Source organism: Rhinolophus ferrumequinum, chromosome 21 (assembly GCF_004115265.2).
Source record: "Rhinolophus ferrumequinum isolate MPI-CBG mRhiFer1 chromosome 21, mRhiFer1_v1.p, whole genome shotgun sequence".
Taxonomy (NCBI): Eukaryota; Metazoa; Chordata; class Mammalia; order Chiroptera; family Rhinolophidae; genus Rhinolophus; species Rhinolophus ferrumequinum.
The window spans coordinates 42,942,626-42,964,454 of NC_046304.1; the positions used below are offsets into that span (position 1 = coordinate 42,942,626).

Genomic DNA, 21,829 nt, shown 5'->3' on the forward strand with positions numbered 1-21,829 from the left:
CTCTAGAAAATGAAAACAAACATATAGGTACAGAGCAGATCAGTGGTTGGCTGAAGACGGGGTGTACTGTGGTTTGAATTGTGTCTGCACAGATATACTGAAGTCCTAACCCTTGGTACCTGTGAATGGGACCTATTTGGCAATAGGGTCCTTGCAGATATAATCAAGTTCAATGAGGTCATAAAGAAGAGGGAAATTTGGATCCAGACAGGAAAAAGAAGGTGGGGCATAGTAAGAAATACACTTTGGTCTTTGTTCCTGGTTCCTGAAATAGAACCCCTCAAATCCTTGAAATTTTCCAGGTGACAGAGGTGATAGTAGGAGTGTCTTTTGTTCTAATGTTTGGTCTTTGTCCTCAGGTCCAGACAGAGCTCCTAAATCCCTTAGAATTTCCTGGGCATAGGAGCAGTTTTGTTTTCAATGAAGTGACTTTTGGTGAGCTCCTAATAGCTTCGGATCCAGGCTGGTCGCCAGAAAGAGCAAGGCTTGATTAGAAGCCTGGACTTTCAGCCCCCTTGCCCCAATCTCTGGGGAGGGAAGAGGAACTGGAGGTTGAGTTAATAATCGAGCATGCCTAAGTGATGACATCTCTGTAAGAACCCCTATACGATGGTGTTCAGAGAGCTGCCAGGTTGGTGAACACACTGAGAGTGAAGCAGCCGGAAAGGGCATGGAAGCTCTGAGCCCTTCCACGCCGTTCCTGGCCTTGTGCATCTCTTCCGTTGGGCTGTCCCTCAGTTATATCTTTTATAATAAACTAGTAATAGTAAATAAAGTATTTCCCTGGTTCTGTGAGCGATTCTAGCAAATTATTGAACCCAAGGAGGGGGTCATGGGAAATCCCCAATTTATAGCCAGTCAGTAAGAACTGGGACTTGCAATTGGCATCTGAAGTGGGGAGAGTCTTGTGGGACTTAACCTGTGGGATCTGACACTAACTGCAGGTATTGTCAGAACTGAACTCAATCACTGTACACCCAGTTGGTGTCTGGAGACTTGGAGAATTGGTAGGATCGAGAAGAAAGCCCATACATTTGGTGTCAAAAGTTTTGTGGGTAGAAACAGTTCTTAGAAGCCCATGTGACCCAAAGGTTGATCCCAAAGGTTGGGATGATGTGTCTACAAGCCAAGCAACAGCAAGGTTCCCAGCAACCACCAAAAGCTGGGTGAGAGGCAAGGAACAGATTCCCCTTCAGAGCCTCTGGAAGGAACCAACCCTGGCTAACAACTTGATTCTGAACTTCTGGACTCCAGAGCTGTGAGAGAAGGAATTTGTTGTTTTAAACCACCCAGTGTGTGCTATTTGTTACGACAGCCCTAGGAAACTAGTACAGGTGGAAGCCCCACGAGAAGGGACAGGAGGAAGAATTACAAAGAGGCACGAGAAAACTTTTGGGGGTCATGGATATATTCACTATCCTCACTGTGGTCATGGTTTCAGGGGTATATAATAGATCAAAACTTAAACTGTACACTTTAAATATGCACCGCTAACTGTATGTCAATTACATTTCAATAAAGCTGGTTTTTTTCTAATCCAGCATACATCAAGCTCATTCACAAAGACTTGTATGAAAGACTAAGTCCTGTGAACGGCTTAAAGCTCAAGGACAAAACTGACATAGCAAAAAATGTTCTGGGATGGACTCAGCTATCCTGGAGCTATCTCTGATGCACCCGAGGGGGAAAAAATCCATCTACCCCATAAAGCAGCCTGTCTCCAAGGTGTGCCAGGGAGAACCTTTGATACATACCCTTTCCTAACATTTCAGGACAGGTTCCTACTTAAGCATAGTGGGATTAAAATACTCATCTATCAGAGTAAAACTTGTCACACTCTTACATAAAATTTTGTTCAACGAAAGTAGTTTATAATTGAAGAGAGCCAGACATTCTACCACATTCATTACAAAAAGCATCACCCATCTTCTCTTGTTCAGACTCGCATTTTAACACGTATTATTTCAAAAACTTACTTTAAAACTAAATGCAAGTTAGCAGAGAGCCGAGGATCTGTAAATTGTGTTGTTCTGTTGTTATGGTCAACGAAATAAACTCTGCCTGTTGCCGTATTACGAATCTCCCATCCAGGAGGCAATGGACCAAGCTCTTCACAATTGATGTTGCTAAGATCCCTGCAAAAACAAATATAAAATACAAAATACCTCATTGCTGGGCCTGCTAGGCCAAGCAAGTGTAAATGACACAGAACAATTCCATGAAGTCTGAGAAAATGTATTGTTTCAGAAACTTGAGATGTTCAGCTGGAATCTTTAATTCCCAGTGGTTTAACAAACTTGCATATTCAAAACCCAATCCATAAATGGCTCAGAAACTTATCACATAGCCTACATTTTTAGAAAGTTTGTTCCTGGGCTTTAATGTAAGACAGATTGTAAATTAATATGAAAGCAATCACAACATTTGCCAATATAAACTATACTTCAATACTTATCTGACAAAATATTGTTTTACAAATGCCAGTGATATAAGGAATGAAATGTTTTCTAAAATTTCTCTTCAATTATTTCTTCACTACATCATAAAATTTGTGTAAATAAATGTTCATTCTGTGATTAATTTTAAGCTCTCCAACAAAGCAAAACTGGAAATGTTATTGAATTTTATGATCCTAAAAATAACCACAATATATATTTTAAAAGATAGTCTCCATTTTGAATTTTGAAAGCTGTAAAACTAGTGAATGAAGAACCTATTTAAGACACCTAAGGAAGACTACTCCTAAAGACTTACTGCTACGATAAAAAAAGCAAAAAGACTTTTAATGGACTGAAGACCATTGATCATATGTTCTTAAAATACTATTATATAGAGACAAAGACTTATAAGACCTTAAAGAGTGACATAAAAGTAGCATGTCTAATATAAGCTTATACTGTTAACAGATAATTATAATAATAAATCTCATCAAAATCATGTTTTAAAAGTTAAACTAGAAAAAGATTTTTCCTGAAATAATCTATTCTTAGTCATAATAAAACACAATGATGGGCACCTATAAGCACCCATAGATTTGTTGAAACGTTAATTTTGAGTTCTGCTTATAGATTTTCCAAGAGACTCTTCTGCTACAGAACAACTAAAGCTTGGAAAGAGCACACTATTTGAGACACTGTTAGTCTCATAAGAGACAAGAGGGAAAGTTGGAAGGACACTTCTCAAATTAAAAAAAAAAAAGTGAATTGAGCTGGAGCTGGTACCTGAGTGGCAGGCGGGCAGGCAGAGGGTTAGGGTTGCGGGTGAGTAGTTGTTAGTTGGGAAACAGCCTCAGGCCAGCAGCAAGGTTGGAAATCTGAAACTTCCTCTCTACACAGAGAACTCAAAGGGAGGATGAAGTGATTCAGGAAAACTTCCTAAATTCCCATTTTGGTCTACAGAACTCAACCCAATTAAGATCAAACAAACTCACAAAGATCACCAAACACCTCAGAAAGAAGTCATGCAGACTGAGAGTCAGTGGAAACAATAAACCACAGAATTAGATCCCCAAGTACTATCAGAGATCAAACAGAGAGAACAGCTATGATATGCAACATTAAAAAAAAAAAGGGAACAATTACAAAGGCAAACTATCAATGAGAGATTAAGAATAAACAGATGGATTTTTAAAAATAGAACTTTTAGAAATGAAAAGCAAATACAGAAATCAAAGAATAATTCTTTGGGTATAATGCAGAATTTGATTTTATATCACTTTATTTGGAATTTTATAAATCTATTGTCATGTGTGGGAGAGTTCTAAAGAATTGATTGAAAGAACAGAACTCTGGAAACAATCTTTATTTCCCATTAGGAAATGACTGAAGAAAAATGGAATGTTATACAGCCATAAAAAGTAATACAGATCTGTATTTCAAGACTACATAGTCAGTATGCAATGTAATGAATAACAAGGCATTAATCATTGTTTTAACGAGATCTGTACAACTTGATGATATAGGACTTCTCAGATAAATCTAAGTTGACTGGATATCTTTAAATAAAATTCAAGTGTCTGAGTTACACTATTTTATAAATAAATGTCTTTGATTAAATAGTGATATTTTAATAGAATCTAAACATTTATAGTCTGCTTTGATAAAAGATCCTCCACACAAAAGGTATATTTACTAAAGGATATCCTCCAAAAAACAAAAGACATAATGATATATGAAGGTATGATTTTTAAGATAATAATTAGGGCACAGAAACTAAAGAGAAGAAAAATAATCCAGAGCATAATTTCATAGTCCTTATTCAATACGCAACATGAAATATTCTTAAACTTTTATAAACATCACTAATTCATTAATGAATAACTGACATGTTTCCTTAGGAATAAGAACATATTACCAACAGTGGTGCCAAAATCTCTCTCAATTTCAACTTCTGATGCCAGCTTATATACTATTCTTTCAACAGATAACTCAGGTTCCACGTCTTCAATGTTATAAATCACTTAGTTTTAAAAAATCAGTTTTTTCTATGCATTTCCTTCAAATGACTTTATTAAAAAGCTCATCATTGACCTTCAATTGAATAAACAGAATCCAAAACACTTCTTTTCATAATTTACATAAAAATCTTGTTTCTACAAGTTAGGCCCTTGGATGTTTTTTTCAGTGAGCTTATTAATAAAACAAAAATCTCCTATCCACTACTTCTTTTAAACTAACAGCTTACATTACCAAGACACAGAAATGGCAATCTTCATACAATAATTAATGATAGCACTTTTCTTTGGTTGCCACCCTCAAAAGATTCTAATTAAGCTCTATGACAAAGTAAAACATTTTCATTGTAATAGCTTTATTTATAAATAAGAGCGTATCAAAGCAATCCAAGACCAGCTAGTCACATCTGGTTTTGATTCAAATACATGATTCTTGACAAGTGGAGCTCTGAGTATAAGCTTTAGGCAGAAAAAGATCTCAGGTAAGTGCATTCAGCAGTGCCTGCAGTTCTAATGTGCAAGTTTTAGCATTTGATAGAAATTTAATTTAATTAGGTTATTTCTTTTCTACATTAAAATGAAACTTTATTAAGGAACATATAAAAGAATATTGAATACACTTACATGAGATTAAAAATAAACCTTTTTTTTTTTTAAAGCATAAGCAGAAATAAAAATATCAATTTACTATCCTTTAAAAAAGGGTATGAACGTTTTTTTTCCCCAGGTCAATTTTCAAACTCCTAAAAGATCCATGTTTTTGCCCAGATTTTTTTTTAAGGGTGAGATGGGAGAGGGACTGGGGACTGGTTAGGGACGGGGGAATAGAGCACTGGGGTAAGGATTGCAGAGAAATCCTAAATTCTACTAAATGTCAAAGTGAAATGACTATTAGAAAGAGCCAAACTTTTACATAAACTATTTTAAGAAGTTAATGATTAGATAAAGAAATTCTAGGTAAAATGGATATTCAATTGTATGAAGAATATTCAGAATATGTTCTTACCTAGGCACTCTTGGATCATGCCATGTGCTCACACCAGTCTGAGTATGTAAGAAATACACCTGACCTTGTTGTGTTGTCCTCTGTTCTGTAAAATTAAGAAACACTAACAATAAAAACATATTCAGAATGTCCAAATCAGACAACTAGAGACACTACAATATCATATTAATAAGTTATCTAAATTACCAATCTACATTATTACAGAAGTTTTGCTTTACAAATAATTTGTTCTGGACTCAGAATACATTCTCTCCGGGAAACAATCTTGTAAATAGTGAAGAGGGTCACAGGCCAGCTATCTAAAAAGTAACTATACTTATAATGTGGCTTAAAATACTAACCATGTTGCAATGCAATATAGAAGACGGTGACAGTACCAGTAACTAAACAAAACAAACATGAAGGAATAATCTTTTATTTGTCTTAAATGTGGAGCCTGAGGGGAACAAAGGAAGGCTCAGAGGAAGAGGCTAACCAACTTTGGAGGGGTCCTGAGGGGATTTGCAGAAACTTTCAAAGGGTTTGCCAGTTGGTAATGCTTTTTTAAGTATGCCTAATCTTATACCAAAAACTTACGTTTTTTTCTTTTCTTGAGATAGGTATTCTCAAGACTATATTTGGAGTTAAACAAGCAAAAAACATGGAATACAGGGGAGACACTCTATGGTCAAAAATAGGCAAAGAGATGGAAAAATAACCAAGTTAGAAAGCAGAGGACTAAAGAGCAAGTGTGCATACTGGGGAGAAAAAAGTCAAAGGTGACATTAACTCAAAGCCCGTGGGAAAAGCGTGAGGAAGCCAGGGCAAAGAGAAGGAATCTGTGAAAAGGGTTCCTTCACTGGTGGTTTTTGGTCTTTACTTATGTTTTTAAGCAACAGAACCACTTTTCTTTAAACCAAATTTAATGAAAAATTCCAACATATAAAATGATACAGCTATTGCTAGTATTTATTAGTATAAACTTAATTTGTTTATAAACCTACAAAAAGCAAACAATTTAAACTTTAAACTTTTAAAAATTACAAATAAAAATATTTAAAATTGTTTGGACATAACAGCTACAAAAATTTCAGCCTTGGTACCACTTTACTCCTATGTTTTGGTTGGATTAAAAAAAATTTTAGGGGTGGCCAGTTAGCTCAGTTTGTTCGAGTGCGGTGCTCTTAACAACAAGGTTGCCAGTTTGATCCCCACATGGGCCACTGTGAGCTCTGCCCTCCACAAACAGATTGAAACAACTACTTGACTTGGAGCTGATGGGTCCTGGAAAAACACACTTAAAATAAATAAAAGTTTAAAAAAATTTTTTGATTTATATCACACAAATATTATGAAAGTATAACCACCCTCACTCCAAACAGCTTGCCTTGTAATCTCAAAGAAAAATGGCAGGAGATAACTTGATTCTGAGGTCTGAACAGGTCTGAATAACAGCTAAAATTTACTAAGTGTGAATAGGCACTGTATAATAGGCACTAACATGAAATTATCATTTATATTTTGCAACTAAACCTGCACGGTTGGTGCTATTATTTTCCCCATTTTATAGAAGATAAAATTGAGGTTCATAAAAGTAAATAACGTGCCCAGTACACACAATTAATATGTGGCAAAGTCAGGATATGAACCGCGGTCTGTCTCCCAAGTCCATGCTCTAATCACTGCGCTATAAGTTCACCTGTGTAGCATAGAACAGTTAATGGACAAATTGTTTTTTGGTTTTTTTTAATTACATAGTTACGGGCCACCCCAGTGGCTCACGTGGTTGGAGCGCTGTGCTCCTAACGCTGAGTCGCTGGTTCGATTCCCACATGGGCCAGTGACCTGCGCCCTCTACAGCTAAGATTGTGAACAACAGCTCTCCCTGGAGCTGGGCTGCCGTGAGCAGCTGGAGGTTGACATGAGCTGCTGCGGGCTGCTGTGTGCTGCCCTGGGCTACTATGTGCTGCCATGGGCTACCGTGTGCTTCCAGGAGTGGTCTATGGCCAGCGTGAGTGGCCGGCAGCCGGTGAGAGATGCTGTGAGAGGCCGACCGCCAACTAGCAACCGACTGCCTCAGCCGGGGGGAGCACAAGGCTCATAACACCAGCCTGGGCCAGGGAGCTGCGTCCTACACAACTAGACTGAGAAACAACGGCTTGAACCGGAGTAGGGGGGGGGTGCTGTGTGTGGGGGGGGTGCTCGGGGGGGATTACAAAAATGTTAAAATATATTTTAAAATAAAGTTAAATCATGCATTTGCAGAACAGTTTAAAAAATATTCTAGGGCAAAAATAAAATACAAGTTAGATCAGGTGATTCCCAACATTGTCATTAGGTGTCACCATCAGCTCAGAATAGCTGTTGAGAGGGCAAGGATGTAAGTAACTTGGTTAGCTTTTAGCAAGAAAAGAAAGGATAGCTGAGTTTATACCAGTATTACTTACGTTTATATTATCTATAAGAGTGTTCACAAGTTGTGGTTAATTTAGAAAGTTCATTATTCAACTAGAAGATTCATGTCATCTTCTATTTGAAATTCTACAATTTAGGAAATTATATAAGATTGCAATAATTTTATACAAACAGAAGTGACTAAATCATTTACAATCACCCAATCACTCAGCGATAACCCAAAATTGTAGACAATACAATGTATAAATACCATCATAAATATGCTTTTGAAATTCTTTCTAAATTGTATGTTTAGACAATGGCATTTCAGGTCTGCCTTCAAATTACCATTATCAATAACAATACCATCTTACCTTTATACAGTGCCTATTTACAAAGAAGTCTCATATGCTCCTCACAACACTTTTGTGATAAGGAGAGGTATCATTCATCTTATTTCGTTATAAAAGAGCAAAAAGGTTGAGGTTAAATGACTAGCCCAAGGTCAAACAGTTGGTAGGTAGTCTTCTACCACTTCAAAGACTTTTCAAAGTTGGGGTGTTTTACATTTGCTTTTATTTTCATGCAGAATTCCTAAATCCAGTTTAATAACTTCTTTAAAAGTTGATTTTCCGGCTTTCTTAGCCAGCTGAAATCAGTAAAGCACACTTTTATTTTTCCTCTGCTAGTTGTCATACCATAGCCTTCTGGTAGGTCTGGAGGAGTATGTAAATGCGTCCTGCTCATGTAATTTCTATGTCGCTGTGACCTGACTCTCCTCTCTGCCAGTCTGGGATCTGAAGACTGTCCACATGTTGCACCATTTGTTCCGCTAATTGGAGTGTTCTCATCAACAAGGCAGCTAAGAGGTCTGCCAGGACTAGAATACTCAGATGCCGGTCTATTAAAAAGGAACAGGGAAAAAAGTTACTCAACTCAGATATCAAAAGTAGCGTTCTCTAAACAAAGTATATACTACAGTAACAATCATTTCTAAGAAAATGCAATGATTAATACAAATATAATGATTTCAAGAACTCTGAATAAAAGCCCAAAGCCTCTGAGCACAAAGAAACTCAAGTGATAAGCAGAATTGTCAATTATGTCTTTAAATCATTTAATATTGATTTTAATCACATTTTATATGAAATCCACATATAACTGTAGATGTGAGTAGTAGCTTACAAAGCGCTTCTTGACTTAGCTCCAGCCTACCTGTCAGATGTGACTTCCCACCATTCTCCCACTCTGCTTCTGCCAGACTGACATTCTCCTTGTTCCTTGAACTTGCCAAAGTCACTCTTCCTTTAGTGCTGGAGAGCTATTCCTTCCCCCTAGAATGCTTTTGACTCCTGTTTTCCATAAGCCAGGTTCCTTTCTTGTCATTCAAATCACAGCCTCCAAGAGGGCCTTCCTAGCCTTTGAATCTAAAGTCACCCAGACATGTAATCATACCTCACCTCATTTCCTCAGCATTGCAATTGTTTCTGATATTTTTCTCATTTGCATCCCTGTCTTTGTCTTCCTGCGCTACAGTATTTATGGAGAAAAGAGAGTGCTTCGTTTGCTCCCCACGATGTATGTCCCACCTAGTATAGTGCTTGGTATATATATGAGTCACTCAACAAATATTTATTGAATGAGGAAAGGAAAAAAGATAGAGCTTCCAGTCGATGGTAGGTCATCCAAAATAAGAGGATTAATCAAGAGTTAATTTTTAAACTAACATTTACAACACAATCAACTTTATACATGTGGAAATTAAAGTCAACTTTATCAGTTAAATGAATTAGAAGGAAATGGATTTCACTAAAACACTAATACAAGGTCACCTTCATTTACACTTAGATACAGTAAAAACGGGTTGACTTCAATAAAATCCTTGGCAGTTTAATACTAGAAATGCAACTTCCAAATAAGCATTTTTAAAAATGGCAACATGAGCTAAGCTTTTACCTGAGAATCACAATAGAAAAAATTTTGTGTTTCAATGGATGAAGCAATTAATCTCTAGTAAATAAAAGAATGTATAGCTAATGAGAAGCATTTGATGTTCTATGTCTGGTGTCAATCCTGCTCAGGAAAACAAAAAGGGGGTGGGGGCAAAACAAAAACTGAGTAGAGGTCGCAGTAAACTTTGTTCTTACTTTAAAAAAAAAAAATTCAGTCACTTATCCTATTCATTTTGTTACTCATAAAGCACTTCCTTGGCATTTCCAAAAATTGTCTTGCATCCCCCATGTCTTTATACATTAAACTCCATGAAGGTCTTTCCGCCTTGTTCAACGTTACAACCCAAATGCCGAGCGCAGTGCCTGGCATAGAACCATCTGGTGATCTGAATGACAGCTATGACCACTACCCTGAACACTTTTCATCACCTTCCCCTTACCTGGCTAAATCTTAACATTTTTCAGGATTTAGTTTAGCGATTCCTCTCCTTCAGAGTTTTTCTGTGCAAGTTCCACCATCCCCTCCCCTCCACATCTAAGTCAGGTGCCTCTCCATATGGTCTCAGAGCATCTGCGTCCTTATCTGGATTACAGACCTTATCAGATGTAATATAATATAATCATGCCCCTACATGACTGAACGAACATAGATCCTGCATATCTATTTTGTTACAGCCATTCGTGGACTCAAAAAAAAAAAAAAAAAAAATTAAGAGTTCCAGAAATAAGGTGACTTCTCAATTTATTCACTTAACTCATTTAATAAATAAATATTTATTGAGTACCATCGCAGGCCCTGTAACTACAGTAACAGGACAACCTGCTAAATAATCTTTATCAAAAATTACTTTTTAAAAGTAAGAACGGAACTTGCTATAAGATCTACTGACCTAGAACAGTATAAACCAAGGCAGGAAATCCGGTAAAGCCAATAGTTCAACAGAAAGGGACGACTTTAGGAGGGTGAACAGCACAGACCATGGATAGATACTTGTATGTTCTTACCGTGTTGGGCGTTCCCACTGAGTAGTTCTTGTTATGTGGTTTAGATACTGGATTCTTCCAGAGGCAGTTCTCCTTTCTTCCCAGCTTAAATAAAAACATTGAGAGACATGGTATTAATAGGAAGCTGGACACAATGTTTTTAGTATAATAAACAAGCCAGGAAGACATCTGCTAGTATCAATCAAGAATGACAAACTGTAAGATCAATACAAAGAATATAGAAATTTTTTCAACTTATTTTAAAACTGTGCAATATACCTTCTGGAATTCTGAAGCTTCTAAGTTATTTACACTGAGGTGTGTGTGACTAATATTTTCCAGCAGCCAAACTGATAATTTTTCAACAACGTCAACAATGCCCAATTTAAATTACACTAATTTCTAGAATTATACTAAAAATGACACAATTTTTAAAAATGATACTAGAAAAGTACATCAAAAAACTTTTTAAAGTATTTAGCCTACTCAAACTAATTTTTTAAAAAACAAGAATGTCACTTCTTCCTCAGCATCTTATTAATTCATATAACAAAAAAATAGGCAAATGACTATAGAAATGTAGTAATGTTAATAATTCCACTAAAACATTGGCAGAGGTTTAGAGGCCTTAAAAAATAGAAAATAAAGAGATAGTAAGAGGTTTTTTTTTCCCCGTGATTACAACTGTAGTACAATAATGTAGAGCAAGTTTAGATTAAGCCTTACATTGCTGTAATCTCTCAATATTAATTAGTTACTTCATCTTAAACTTCCCCTTCAAAAGTACCACAATCTAACTCACATGCATAAAAGTTAACCAAAATATCAACAACGCTAAAATGATCTATAAACAGACTTACATTACAGTGATTTTTAATAGTTTAAATAAAATGAGCCAATATCACAAGCTGGATGTAAAATTTAAAATAATGTCAAAAATAATTCCAGTAAAAACTCAACCAACTATACACTTCAAATGGATAAATTTATTAAATATAAACTATAACTCATTGAAGTTAATTAAAAATACTTTGAAAGTCAAAAATAAAATCAGAAGTGTCAGAACTAGTACTAAAGACAGAGAAAAGTGATAAAAAAGCATGAACTTTGGAATTCCAGTTTTTTACGTTGCAACTCTGCCATTTACCATGTGATCTTCAGCAATTTTTTGAGTCTGTTTTTCTACTCTGTGAAACGAATGACGGTAATAACAGTCGTAGCTGTAGTAATAATAATAGCAAATTATTTATTAAGCACTTATTATATGCAAGACATTGTGCTAAGTGCTTTACATGAACGATTTCATTTAATCCTCACAATTTATGGCATATGCGTATGTACTATTATCATCATCATCCTTTTATAAACAAATATAAACCAAAGCTTACATAAGTTAAATAAATTGATTAAATTCATACGCTAATAAGCAGAAGAGTAAGGACCGAAACCCAGATGGTCTTATTCCAGAATCACATGCTATGAGATTTAATTATATAAATGTATCATATAAAGTGCTTATAACGGTATCTGATACTGCATGCTCAATAATCTTTATGTTTACTAATCTAATGTTTACTAGATTATGTTACTAATCTAATGTTACTATGTTATTATAATTACTATTACACTATTATACAACTTCTCTGTGCTATCCCTCTAAATAGAGCAATGTCTCAGATTTAGCATTTATATGCCCAGTTTTGAATAATTTAATCAAACAAAAAAGTTTTTCTTTTAAATATGTAATATTTACAGGAGCTATATTTGCCAAGAAAATTGATTTGTATCCTAGACAAAACTCTTATAAACCAAATTCAACATCTAATTTGTGGCTTACTTTATAAATTTGCTGTGACAAGCAAGATCCCTTACTGATTTTCCAAGCACAAGGAAAATCTAGATTGAGGACCTGATCAGAAAATTTTTAAAGTTAAATATACAATAAACACCAACTGACTTCTCATTATTTTAAGACCATTAGCTACATAATTCTCTATTGAGTTTAGCTTACCCATCTGGTAAATCATTATCAAACAAACGACTGCAGTCCACAACTTGTCCTCCTGTGCCTATTCGGTCTCTGGACTGAAGACTTACTATGAAACAACAGAAACATTACTAAGAGTCATAGAACTAGAAAGAACTATTACAATTCAAAATACATACCTTTAAAAGATATCTGGCTTAGATTATTTTAATATTTTAGAATGAACTCTTTAGTTTCTACTAAATTCTGTCATTTCTTTTCCCATGAAATTTTTTTCCTTTAGGAGCAATATCAGAATTTTAAGGTTTCCTACACTTTATCATTTTCATGGAAGAGAGCCTAATTACTTTGTTCCCATAGTAATGGGCAACGCAAGGCCACTACTGCACTTAAGAAGAGGCATAATACATGAACAGTATATTCATGTACAGAGGAATTTGAAAAGTTCACATTAATTTCGGCTTAATTCTTGACCCATCTTAAACAACAACAACAACAACCAAAAAACCCCACTAGATTCTGACAATAGGGCAACATTTAGATGCCATGAGTTAAAACAATATATTACCATCCAGTGTAGTATGAAACTATCATTATAAACTTGGCAGCAAGAGATGTGAACGCTCAATAGGGCTGTACCAACTAGTTTAAGCACTATTACCTTGAACAAAACACTTAACTTTCTTGAGGTTGAGCTAATCCCAATCTGAACAATGAAGACGTTAGGGTAAATGATGTGCCTGAAGTCCTTGCTGCTCTATTATTCTTTAATTCCATTTTTGGCAACTCTCCCAAAAGACAGAAAGGGCTATAGGAAAACTTGACTGTAGCTCAGCTTCTTAAAGAATATTACATAAATATGACATCTTAAGACCCTTCATTCTAGGAAGAGTCTCAAAATACTGAAATCTCCCAGCTCTATAAAAATTTTGAAAAATCAGAAAGTTCAACACATTGTTCCTTTATATAAATTCCATTTACAGGAGATAACACTGTAACAAACCTCCTCAGTGAATGTAAACAAAATGTTAGTGAAAATTATACTAGAAAACTATATTAATCAGTTTTTATACAGAAAGGCTAAGTGAAATGCTTACCGAAATACAAGCACAGCAGAAACAATGTATTTTCTCATTAGCTTTGTTTAGAATAATATTAAGAATCGAAGCTAAAGGATTTCATGAGCTTCGATGCACATCTCCAGAATGCTGTATTATAAAACATCTAAGCAATTTTTAGATAGGCTTGTGTTTTTAAATAGCCTAATTCTAGCGATACGCAAAATGAATCATAGAAATACTATGTTTATTAGAGCACAGTTCGTGACATTAAAACATCAGAAACAACCTAAATATCCAAAATGGCACTGGTTAAATTATTTGCCCACATGGACTACCATACAATATTAACACTACTATAGAAATGTATCCTTAAAGGAGCCCATCTCAGTGTCCTACCACGCTATGTATCTTGATCACACATTTTAAAGTGAAACATTCTTTTTTTTTTACATAGTATATATACCCCAGTAGGTATATGTCTAACCACTGACAAAAAAGTCTGCTATTTTTAAAAATGCAAATTCACACCTAGTAAAATTATTTTGTTACTAGACATTAGTTGGCAAACATTACACATCAAATCAAATAAAGTAGGAACAATTACAGTTAAAGTCTGTATACCAGGATTTATTTTTGAGTTTTTGCTCTCTTCTCAATCTAAGAATGATAGGCATTATCAATATTGCTGTAGTGTAGCTACTTCCCTATGACAACCGCAGTAGGGCTTTGTTATGCTGCTACTCTGGCAGTTCCCGAACTATGAACCCAATTCATTGCCTTGTAGAAAAGGAAGCCCTTCAAGGACCTACAATAGCTATAATAAAACCTCTTTCGTAGGTTCATCATGCAATCATCTTATTCTAAGTTCTGCTCTGTAATGAAGTATAACAGTAAGATTCCAATTGCATCTTTCTTACGTCTCAGTGCTCTACTCTATTTGTATACTTTAAAAGAATTCTTTCCTAAAGGATCAACAGTTCTTCACAATAGTAGGAGCCTTTTTTTTTTTAACAGTTTGTTGTTTTTAATTAAGTTAGCATGGATCCTGAATCCACTGTTCGAAACACTTTACATGACTCACTTAATTCATGCCAATACAATGAAATGACAGTTGTACTTTGATTTAAAATATATTTAGAGTGTAGGTCAGCTTGATTGAAGCCAAAATTCATGCAATTTTAAGTTCCACACTTACCCACTATTTGTCCTCTAACTGTATCATTGTCATTTGGCCCAAGTTTGCATAGATCCAACCTCTGATCTATTACAAATTAAAAAAAAAAAAGGCAATTAAATAATAAGCTGGTATCAGAGATTCTAACATCCACTGAATAATAGTAAATTTCCACCATCTCCTATCATTTAAAAAATTAATCATGTTTTACTGATGAAACAAATGTTTTAAATTCTCTGACTGCGTATATATAGTGTAAACGTCTCAACAAAAGTTTTGATAAATTCAGAAACCATATATATAATCGCCAATATGCAGTTACTTTCTTTCCAAAGATTTCAGACCACTTCAGTTTGAGTCGTGGCTTGCCATTTAATAGTTGCTATTCTTAAGCAATCTATCCGAGTCTTGACTTTCTCCACTACCTACTTCATATTTTCTAAGGATTAAATCAGGTAATCATGTAAAGCTCTTAGCAAAGTACCTGGCACATATGTGTTTGATAAATGTTAGTTGTTGTCATTGTTACTTTTTCTCTAAGCATTTCAAATGACCCTCCACAACACACAGAGTAAGTGTTATAATAAAAAGACGCCAAGTATAAACTGTAAGATAAGAGTTTGGGTCAGTTGTTCTACTAACTCATTTAGGGGCAACTCACTTATTCTCTCAGGCCTCATCTATAAAACAGACATGATACTGGCTTGGCCAGTTACAGTAAGGAACAATGTCACCTTTAGCATGTTGGTGTTACTTTGATTACAGTGGTACCTCGGTTTTCAAACATAATCTGTTCTGGAAAACCATTCGAGTTCTGAAACGTTAGAAAACAGCTGACAGCTAGGCCTCAGGATTTTGCACTCAGTGGAAGATGCGTGACATGTTTGACTTCCGAGGTGTGTTCGAAAACCAAAGCATTTACTTCTGGGTTTACGGCATTCGTAAACTGAAATGTTCGTCAACGGAGACGTTCGAAAACCAAGGTACTACTGTATAGCACTTAAAACTGATTATTTTTTACAGCTATATGCCATCTGTCTACTTAAATAAATCATGAACTGATAAAAGGAGGAGACTGTATCTTAGTTTTTATATTGTCCACTCCAACCTGGTAGAACAGTACATCAGATGCTCAATAAATGTTTGACAAATATTATGCAAACATTAAAAAGGTCAAATTAATGCAATAAAACACTCATAAGCAACAGAAAGAAAAATCCATGCCCCAAAACTATAGCACCTGGCTATTCAGCCAAAAATGCAGACATTTTTTCCTTTGCAAATAAAAAGGATGCTACTAAGTCAGCCAGACAGTGGATTTGAGCAGAGCAATTCTTCTTCTGTTCCATCCTTCCAGTGTGTCCTGCTCCCTTAACCAGGAGGCCTTTGCCCGTGCGTCTGAGGTCAGAATTCCATGCCTTTTTCACCTTTATATCACGAGGGTTTTGAACAGTAACTGGCACATTGAAGGTTCAATAAATGTTGACTAAACTGAACCAGAGATAAGGTCATACATGTGACCTATAAGTTTTCAGTCTGTCTGCTAGGCTGGGTAATAAAACAATTCGTTTTTCTACTTGTATGCTAAATCTTTTCCAATCCCAATGTCTTCTGTCTCCTATAGGTCACCTTGTCAACCCAGAAACATAAGAAATTCTCAGGTCCCTTTAAATTTCCCTGACTCGATACGTCATCTATATATCACACTGTGTACTCACCACCCAGAGTTATTTCTTCCATCATCACATATTTGATCCCGTTTACCCTTTTCCACCACCCCGCCCTCTTACCCTCTGGTAACCACTAAACTGTTATCTGTGTCTGAATTTTTGTTTCTTTGTTCGCTTCCCTTTTTCAACAGGTCAGTATTATACATCTGGGCTGTGGTGTCATACTACATTAAGAGGGATCATCTCTTAATATAGCTAACATTCAAAGCTAGATTTACTCTATTTTTTATTTTTTAATCTCCTTAGCTATATTCTATGTGAATTTTTGCTTAGTATAGGCATCTGGGCTAAAAATCCCGTAACAATGGCTAGCAATACTTTTTATATTATGTAAAAAATAATTCTGTAGAAACAACAAAAAAATTCTGTTGAAAAAGATATTTCTAGTATATCCCAATGGAAAAACCCCAAAAAAGATGCTTTGTCACCCGGTTATATGAAATTACACACATGTTACATCAACTTATTAATCCAATATGGAAATCATTTCTAATGGCTTGATCTTATCTTCTAAATGCCCAGGTTGGTGAAAAACTAAGCTATCGATGAGTAATTAATACAGCTGTTTTACATTCAAAATAACGTTTACCTTTCTATAACTGGAAGTTGAAGTAAATAATATTGAATGTCAACTATAATTAAATATAAATGGGATGTGGAGTACAGCATAGGGAATAGAGTCCATGGAATTGTAACAACTATATACGATGTCAGAGTGGTAGTAGATTGGGAGTGGGGGGGTTATCACTTTGTGAAGGGTGGTAATGTCTAACTATTACATTGTTTTGTACACCTGAAATAAAAAAAATACCAAGGGAAAGAAAAAGAAAATGTATATGAAGTACTGAGCATAGTGTTTGGCTCACTGTACGTGTTAGTACACGGAGCTATTACTGAAGCGGGATTAAGTGGAAATTTCCTAGACCACCACTACCGGATACCTCATGAGGCACCTCGGTGGTTACACAAGTAATTTTTTCAGTTTTATATCTCATTCTTATTCACTAATAAGTCCCCTTTAACTACCACCTTAAACACTCCAATCACCTAAATAAAACTCACTTTATTTCACAAGTCCACCAAAACCAGAGAAGGGTGCTAAGAAAAAAGGCATATGTATTTTGACACCTTTCTTTTTATTCTTCCGGATATCAATCATTTTTAACCCGTATATATTCACTGGAAAGTAGGCATCATCTCTCATTCAGTTCTAGGTTTCACATAATTAAAATGTTTCACTGTTTTTCAAAAGTCCACAAAATAAATTTAGACCAGGAATTTTTACCAATGTTTCAAACACACACAGAAAGTTAAGTTTTTGGACTCCTGCCTCCCCCCAAAACATGTATGTACGTATATATATGTATGTAAATTTTAAAAAGCACTAGTATCTACTCACAACCAGTGTCTTTGAGGCGGTTGATGGCATTGGAAAGAAGACGAACACAACCAAGAAATCCAGCACCTTGTTTTTTATGGATCTTCTTGTGATTCCATACACTGATCGTAACTGAATCAGACTTTCCAATATATCTAAAAAACAAAATGACTGCATGAGTAACTTGGCTATTACAAGTAGTTAGTATAAAAGTTTTCTTTGGTTTTTGTAGTCTAGAGTCACAAATGTTTCAGAGTACAGCTAGATAATGCAAAATATGTTTTGAGTTCAATCAATCCACAGGACTGAACTTAAATTTTTAAAAAATCTCAAAAGTAAAATCTAAAAAGAATTTTCAATTTATCCTTTATCACATATGCTACTGTCAGGCTGAGTAACAATTTTTGTTAGTAAAAAAACTACTTTCGTAGCTGGTGTCAAATAACACTATGGGAGTTTATGGTTATTTCTTTCCAAGAACAAAAATCTTACAAAAACTTTTATCACAGTCACATTTTAAACACATTTCCATGATATAACCTACTACCTCAGAGAGTACTCAGTTCATTTTCAAGGGGCATTTGTCAAGGCTGACAGACCAAAAATCTAACATACCTGTTATGTTTTAAATTGCTGTAGAACAAAAGCTGACTGTAACGCTTTTCCCCTGCTTCTTTCCTGTATGCAGGCCTTGAGCGAGCAGGACTCTTGCAGATTTCACTTCACTGCCTGCAGACAAGCAGAGCAGGGAAAAGCGTTACTATACTTGTCTGTGCATATATCTGCAAGTATGTAAAAGCTCTACCACAGCCAATTGTTAACATGGTGTCATCCCATGCAAAAATATAAGAAAATAACATAATTCTATCAGTTGAACCTTAGCTATTTCAATGACTCTAAGAGGTCAAATTTTTGGTCCAGCAACCTTGACCTTAAAAAAAAATTCTCCTAGTATATAAAAAAGCCTAAGCCATTAGGTGAGAACTAAAACTTTTAAACCAGGTAACCCCACTTGAGCCCCTGCATCCAGCTGTGCTTAAAGCATGCCCACACCCCCGGACTTTTAATTCTGCAAGCTAATGCATTCCCTTTTTTAAAATTATGGCCAATTTGAATTTCATTTCTGTTGCTTGCAAATGAAAAAAATCTGAACTAAAGTATCATTCAGTATGCATGTACCAGTCTTCAAACAGACCTAACTTGGCAAGTATCAACTGCATGATACGTCAAAATTCTAGAACCAGAATCAAGCATTAAATAGCTAAATGACCCCAAAACAAATATTACCAAAAAAAAAAAAAAAATCCCATTAAATGTTTCCTAACTGGGAAACATGACCTACAAGTATGCTAAAATACCGATTTCCTCAGGTCTTTGAGCAGCCCACTACTGGCTTAAGTGTCCTGCCAGGAGGCTGGATGTCAAGGCCCACAGAGACCTTGAGGATATACAGTGAAAATAGGGAAGCTTCTGTCAGCTTGTACCCTTGAATGACTATTTGACAGTGTCTCGCCTCCCTGCCAAATATACTTCTATTGTCCTAAGCCATTGAAAATTTGGTGTTATCTATTATGTCAGTTAGCCTGTTCTAACCAATCCAGGGGATACATCACAAAGGGCTTTGTCAGCCATGGTATGCACGCTGGCTTTTACTCCAAGTTAGGATAGGAAGCCAATGGGGATTCGGAGTAGAGGAATAACAAGATCTGAAATACGTTTGAACAGGATCTCTCTAGCTGCTCCGTTGAGAAAGACTAGCGGCAAGGCTAGAACAGCAGGGAGCCTAAGGCAGGGGTCAGCACACCACCAGCCTGTGAGCCAAAGCCAGCAGAGCACAGAATATAGTATAACATCATTTCCTTCAAGGATAAAAAAAAAAATTAGGTTTTAAGGCCTTATTAAAAATATTTAGAATGTCTACATCCCTCCACTCACATCACCACTTTTTTTAACAAATACTCATCATTTTCTATTTGCTGGATTCTTCCATAGTGTTGGAACTAGTGTCCTTAAGATTCTTGCCTCCCTCTAAGCCATTCTTCACATTATAGGCAAAGTGTTCATTCTTGGCTATAAATCTGATTATAGTATTTCCCCACTAAAAACTTTCATTGCTCCCCACTGCTTTTAGGGGAGTTTTCAGTTATTACCAGGCTTTCAAGGACCCTGGTGAGCTGCATCCTGCTTGCCTCTTTCTGCTTATCTTTATCACACTCCCCTTACCTTATGTGAACTTGCTCGCCAGTGCCGCCTCTCTAAATTGTTTTCAGTCATGTTGTCTTTTACCTCCGGGTCTTCACAGACTGCATTTGCTTAGGGCCTTCCCACTTTCTCCTTTTTCAAGTTCACTCCTACTTAAGGTCTAAGCCTAAATGCCACTTTTTCTAGGAAGCTCTCCCCAACTCCTAACTCCCTGTAAAGAAGTTCTATATGTTTTCCACAGTATTCTATACTTCACCATATTTGTATCACACTGTTTATAGTTTCCCATTTACTTATCTTTATACACCACTTGGCTGCAAGCTTGGAGGACCATGTCTTGTTCCATGTAGTAGCTGGGTCTCTGGCTAAAAATAAATCTGACCAAAGCTAAAAGAAATGGCTTAAAACAATCTAATTAAGAACTCAAAAGCTTATTCAGCTGCCCAAATAGTAGCTTATTATAGCTGTGTTTTCAAAATCCCTAAAAGTCAAATCAAATAATAAAACATTTGTGACCTAAAATAATATATTTACTAAAAGCATCTAGTGTTTGAGAATTACATGCCAGGTACTAGTCCAAGCACTTTACATGTATTATCTCACTTAATCTTCATATCAGAGTTCTCAAGTAGGCATTATTGTTGTTGTTATTAATAGAAACTGATGCCCAGGCATTAGATAACGAGCAGATGATCACATAGTAAGTGACAGACGTGGGAAGCGAGGCAGTCTCACTTCTCTCTATTGCCTACTTTTTAGTTCCTATTTATTTGCTTAAGTTAACTTGGAGTTACTGAGCCTTAGCACTGAGGGGCATACACAAAAGCACTGCTCTTAGTTGTCTCTAGGTATCTTAACGTTGCAGTGGAGAATAACATTTATTCACATGTGGTTTGGAAGGTCCAATTTAAATAACTGACCAGAGTCCAGGATGAGCTGGGTACCCTAGGATAGTCTTAAAGCTAATCGTCTAGAAGTAAGGAGGTGAGATGTCAGCCATAGAGGTTTTGATAGAAGATCTAAGATTAGTAGGTAAAGTCAAGTGGAACATTTTGATGACAAGTTTGATGAAAGGTTGATGAGAGTGAAGTAGAATAACTGTGAAGCTTAAATGTAAGACTAAAGACTTGCAAAGTCAGGATATCAGGACCATTAACATGTTTGTAACATGAGAGATGTTGACAAAGGGTAGAAGTTTAGAGAAGATGTGATAACTGAATTAGTAACCTGGAGAAAATGGAAACATAAGGAACAGACAAGAAATAAGACTATTCCTACCACTAAACCCCTGAAATATTGCCAAACTGTAAGCCCAAGTTATTCTGATGGTAATCGTGGGCTGAAACAGGACTGGTGAAAGTGTTTAAAAGGAATGGAAAGACTTCCTGAACCCCTCCCCCAACACAGTTCATCCTCAGCCCTGGAAGACCATAGGTTTATTCTCTGAAAAGTTCTCTACTTGGGGACACTACGCACAGCTGGGTTATTAAGAAGAGGTTACTCTAGTGAATGGAGAGACCTCCCAGCAT

At 35.9% G+C, this 21,829-nt stretch overlaps 1 protein-coding gene across 2 annotated transcripts in view; it reads right to left on the bottom strand.

Moving 5' to 3' along the window:
• The window catches only part of SMURF2 (SMAD specific E3 ubiquitin protein ligase 2), a 90,876-nt gene that overhangs the window by 15,245 nt on the left and 53,802 nt on the right, over positions 1–21,829 (bottom strand). For both annotated transcript variants that reach the window (XM_033091137.1, XM_033091139.1), the window contains exons 4-10: positions 18,120–18,253; positions 15,012–15,077; positions 12,780–12,864; positions 10,790–10,873; positions 8,531–8,733; positions 5,460–5,544; positions 1,977–2,135 (exon numbers count right to left, since the gene is read on the bottom strand). In XM_033091137.1, the coding sequence (XP_032947028.1) occupies positions 1,977–2,135; positions 5,460–5,544; positions 8,531–8,733; positions 10,790–10,873; positions 12,780–12,864; positions 15,012–15,077; positions 18,120–18,253 (816 nt within the window). The remainder of the gene's footprint in view (positions 1–1,976; positions 2,136–5,459; positions 5,545–8,530; positions 8,734–10,789; positions 10,874–12,779; positions 12,865–15,011; positions 15,078–18,119; positions 18,254–21,829) is intronic.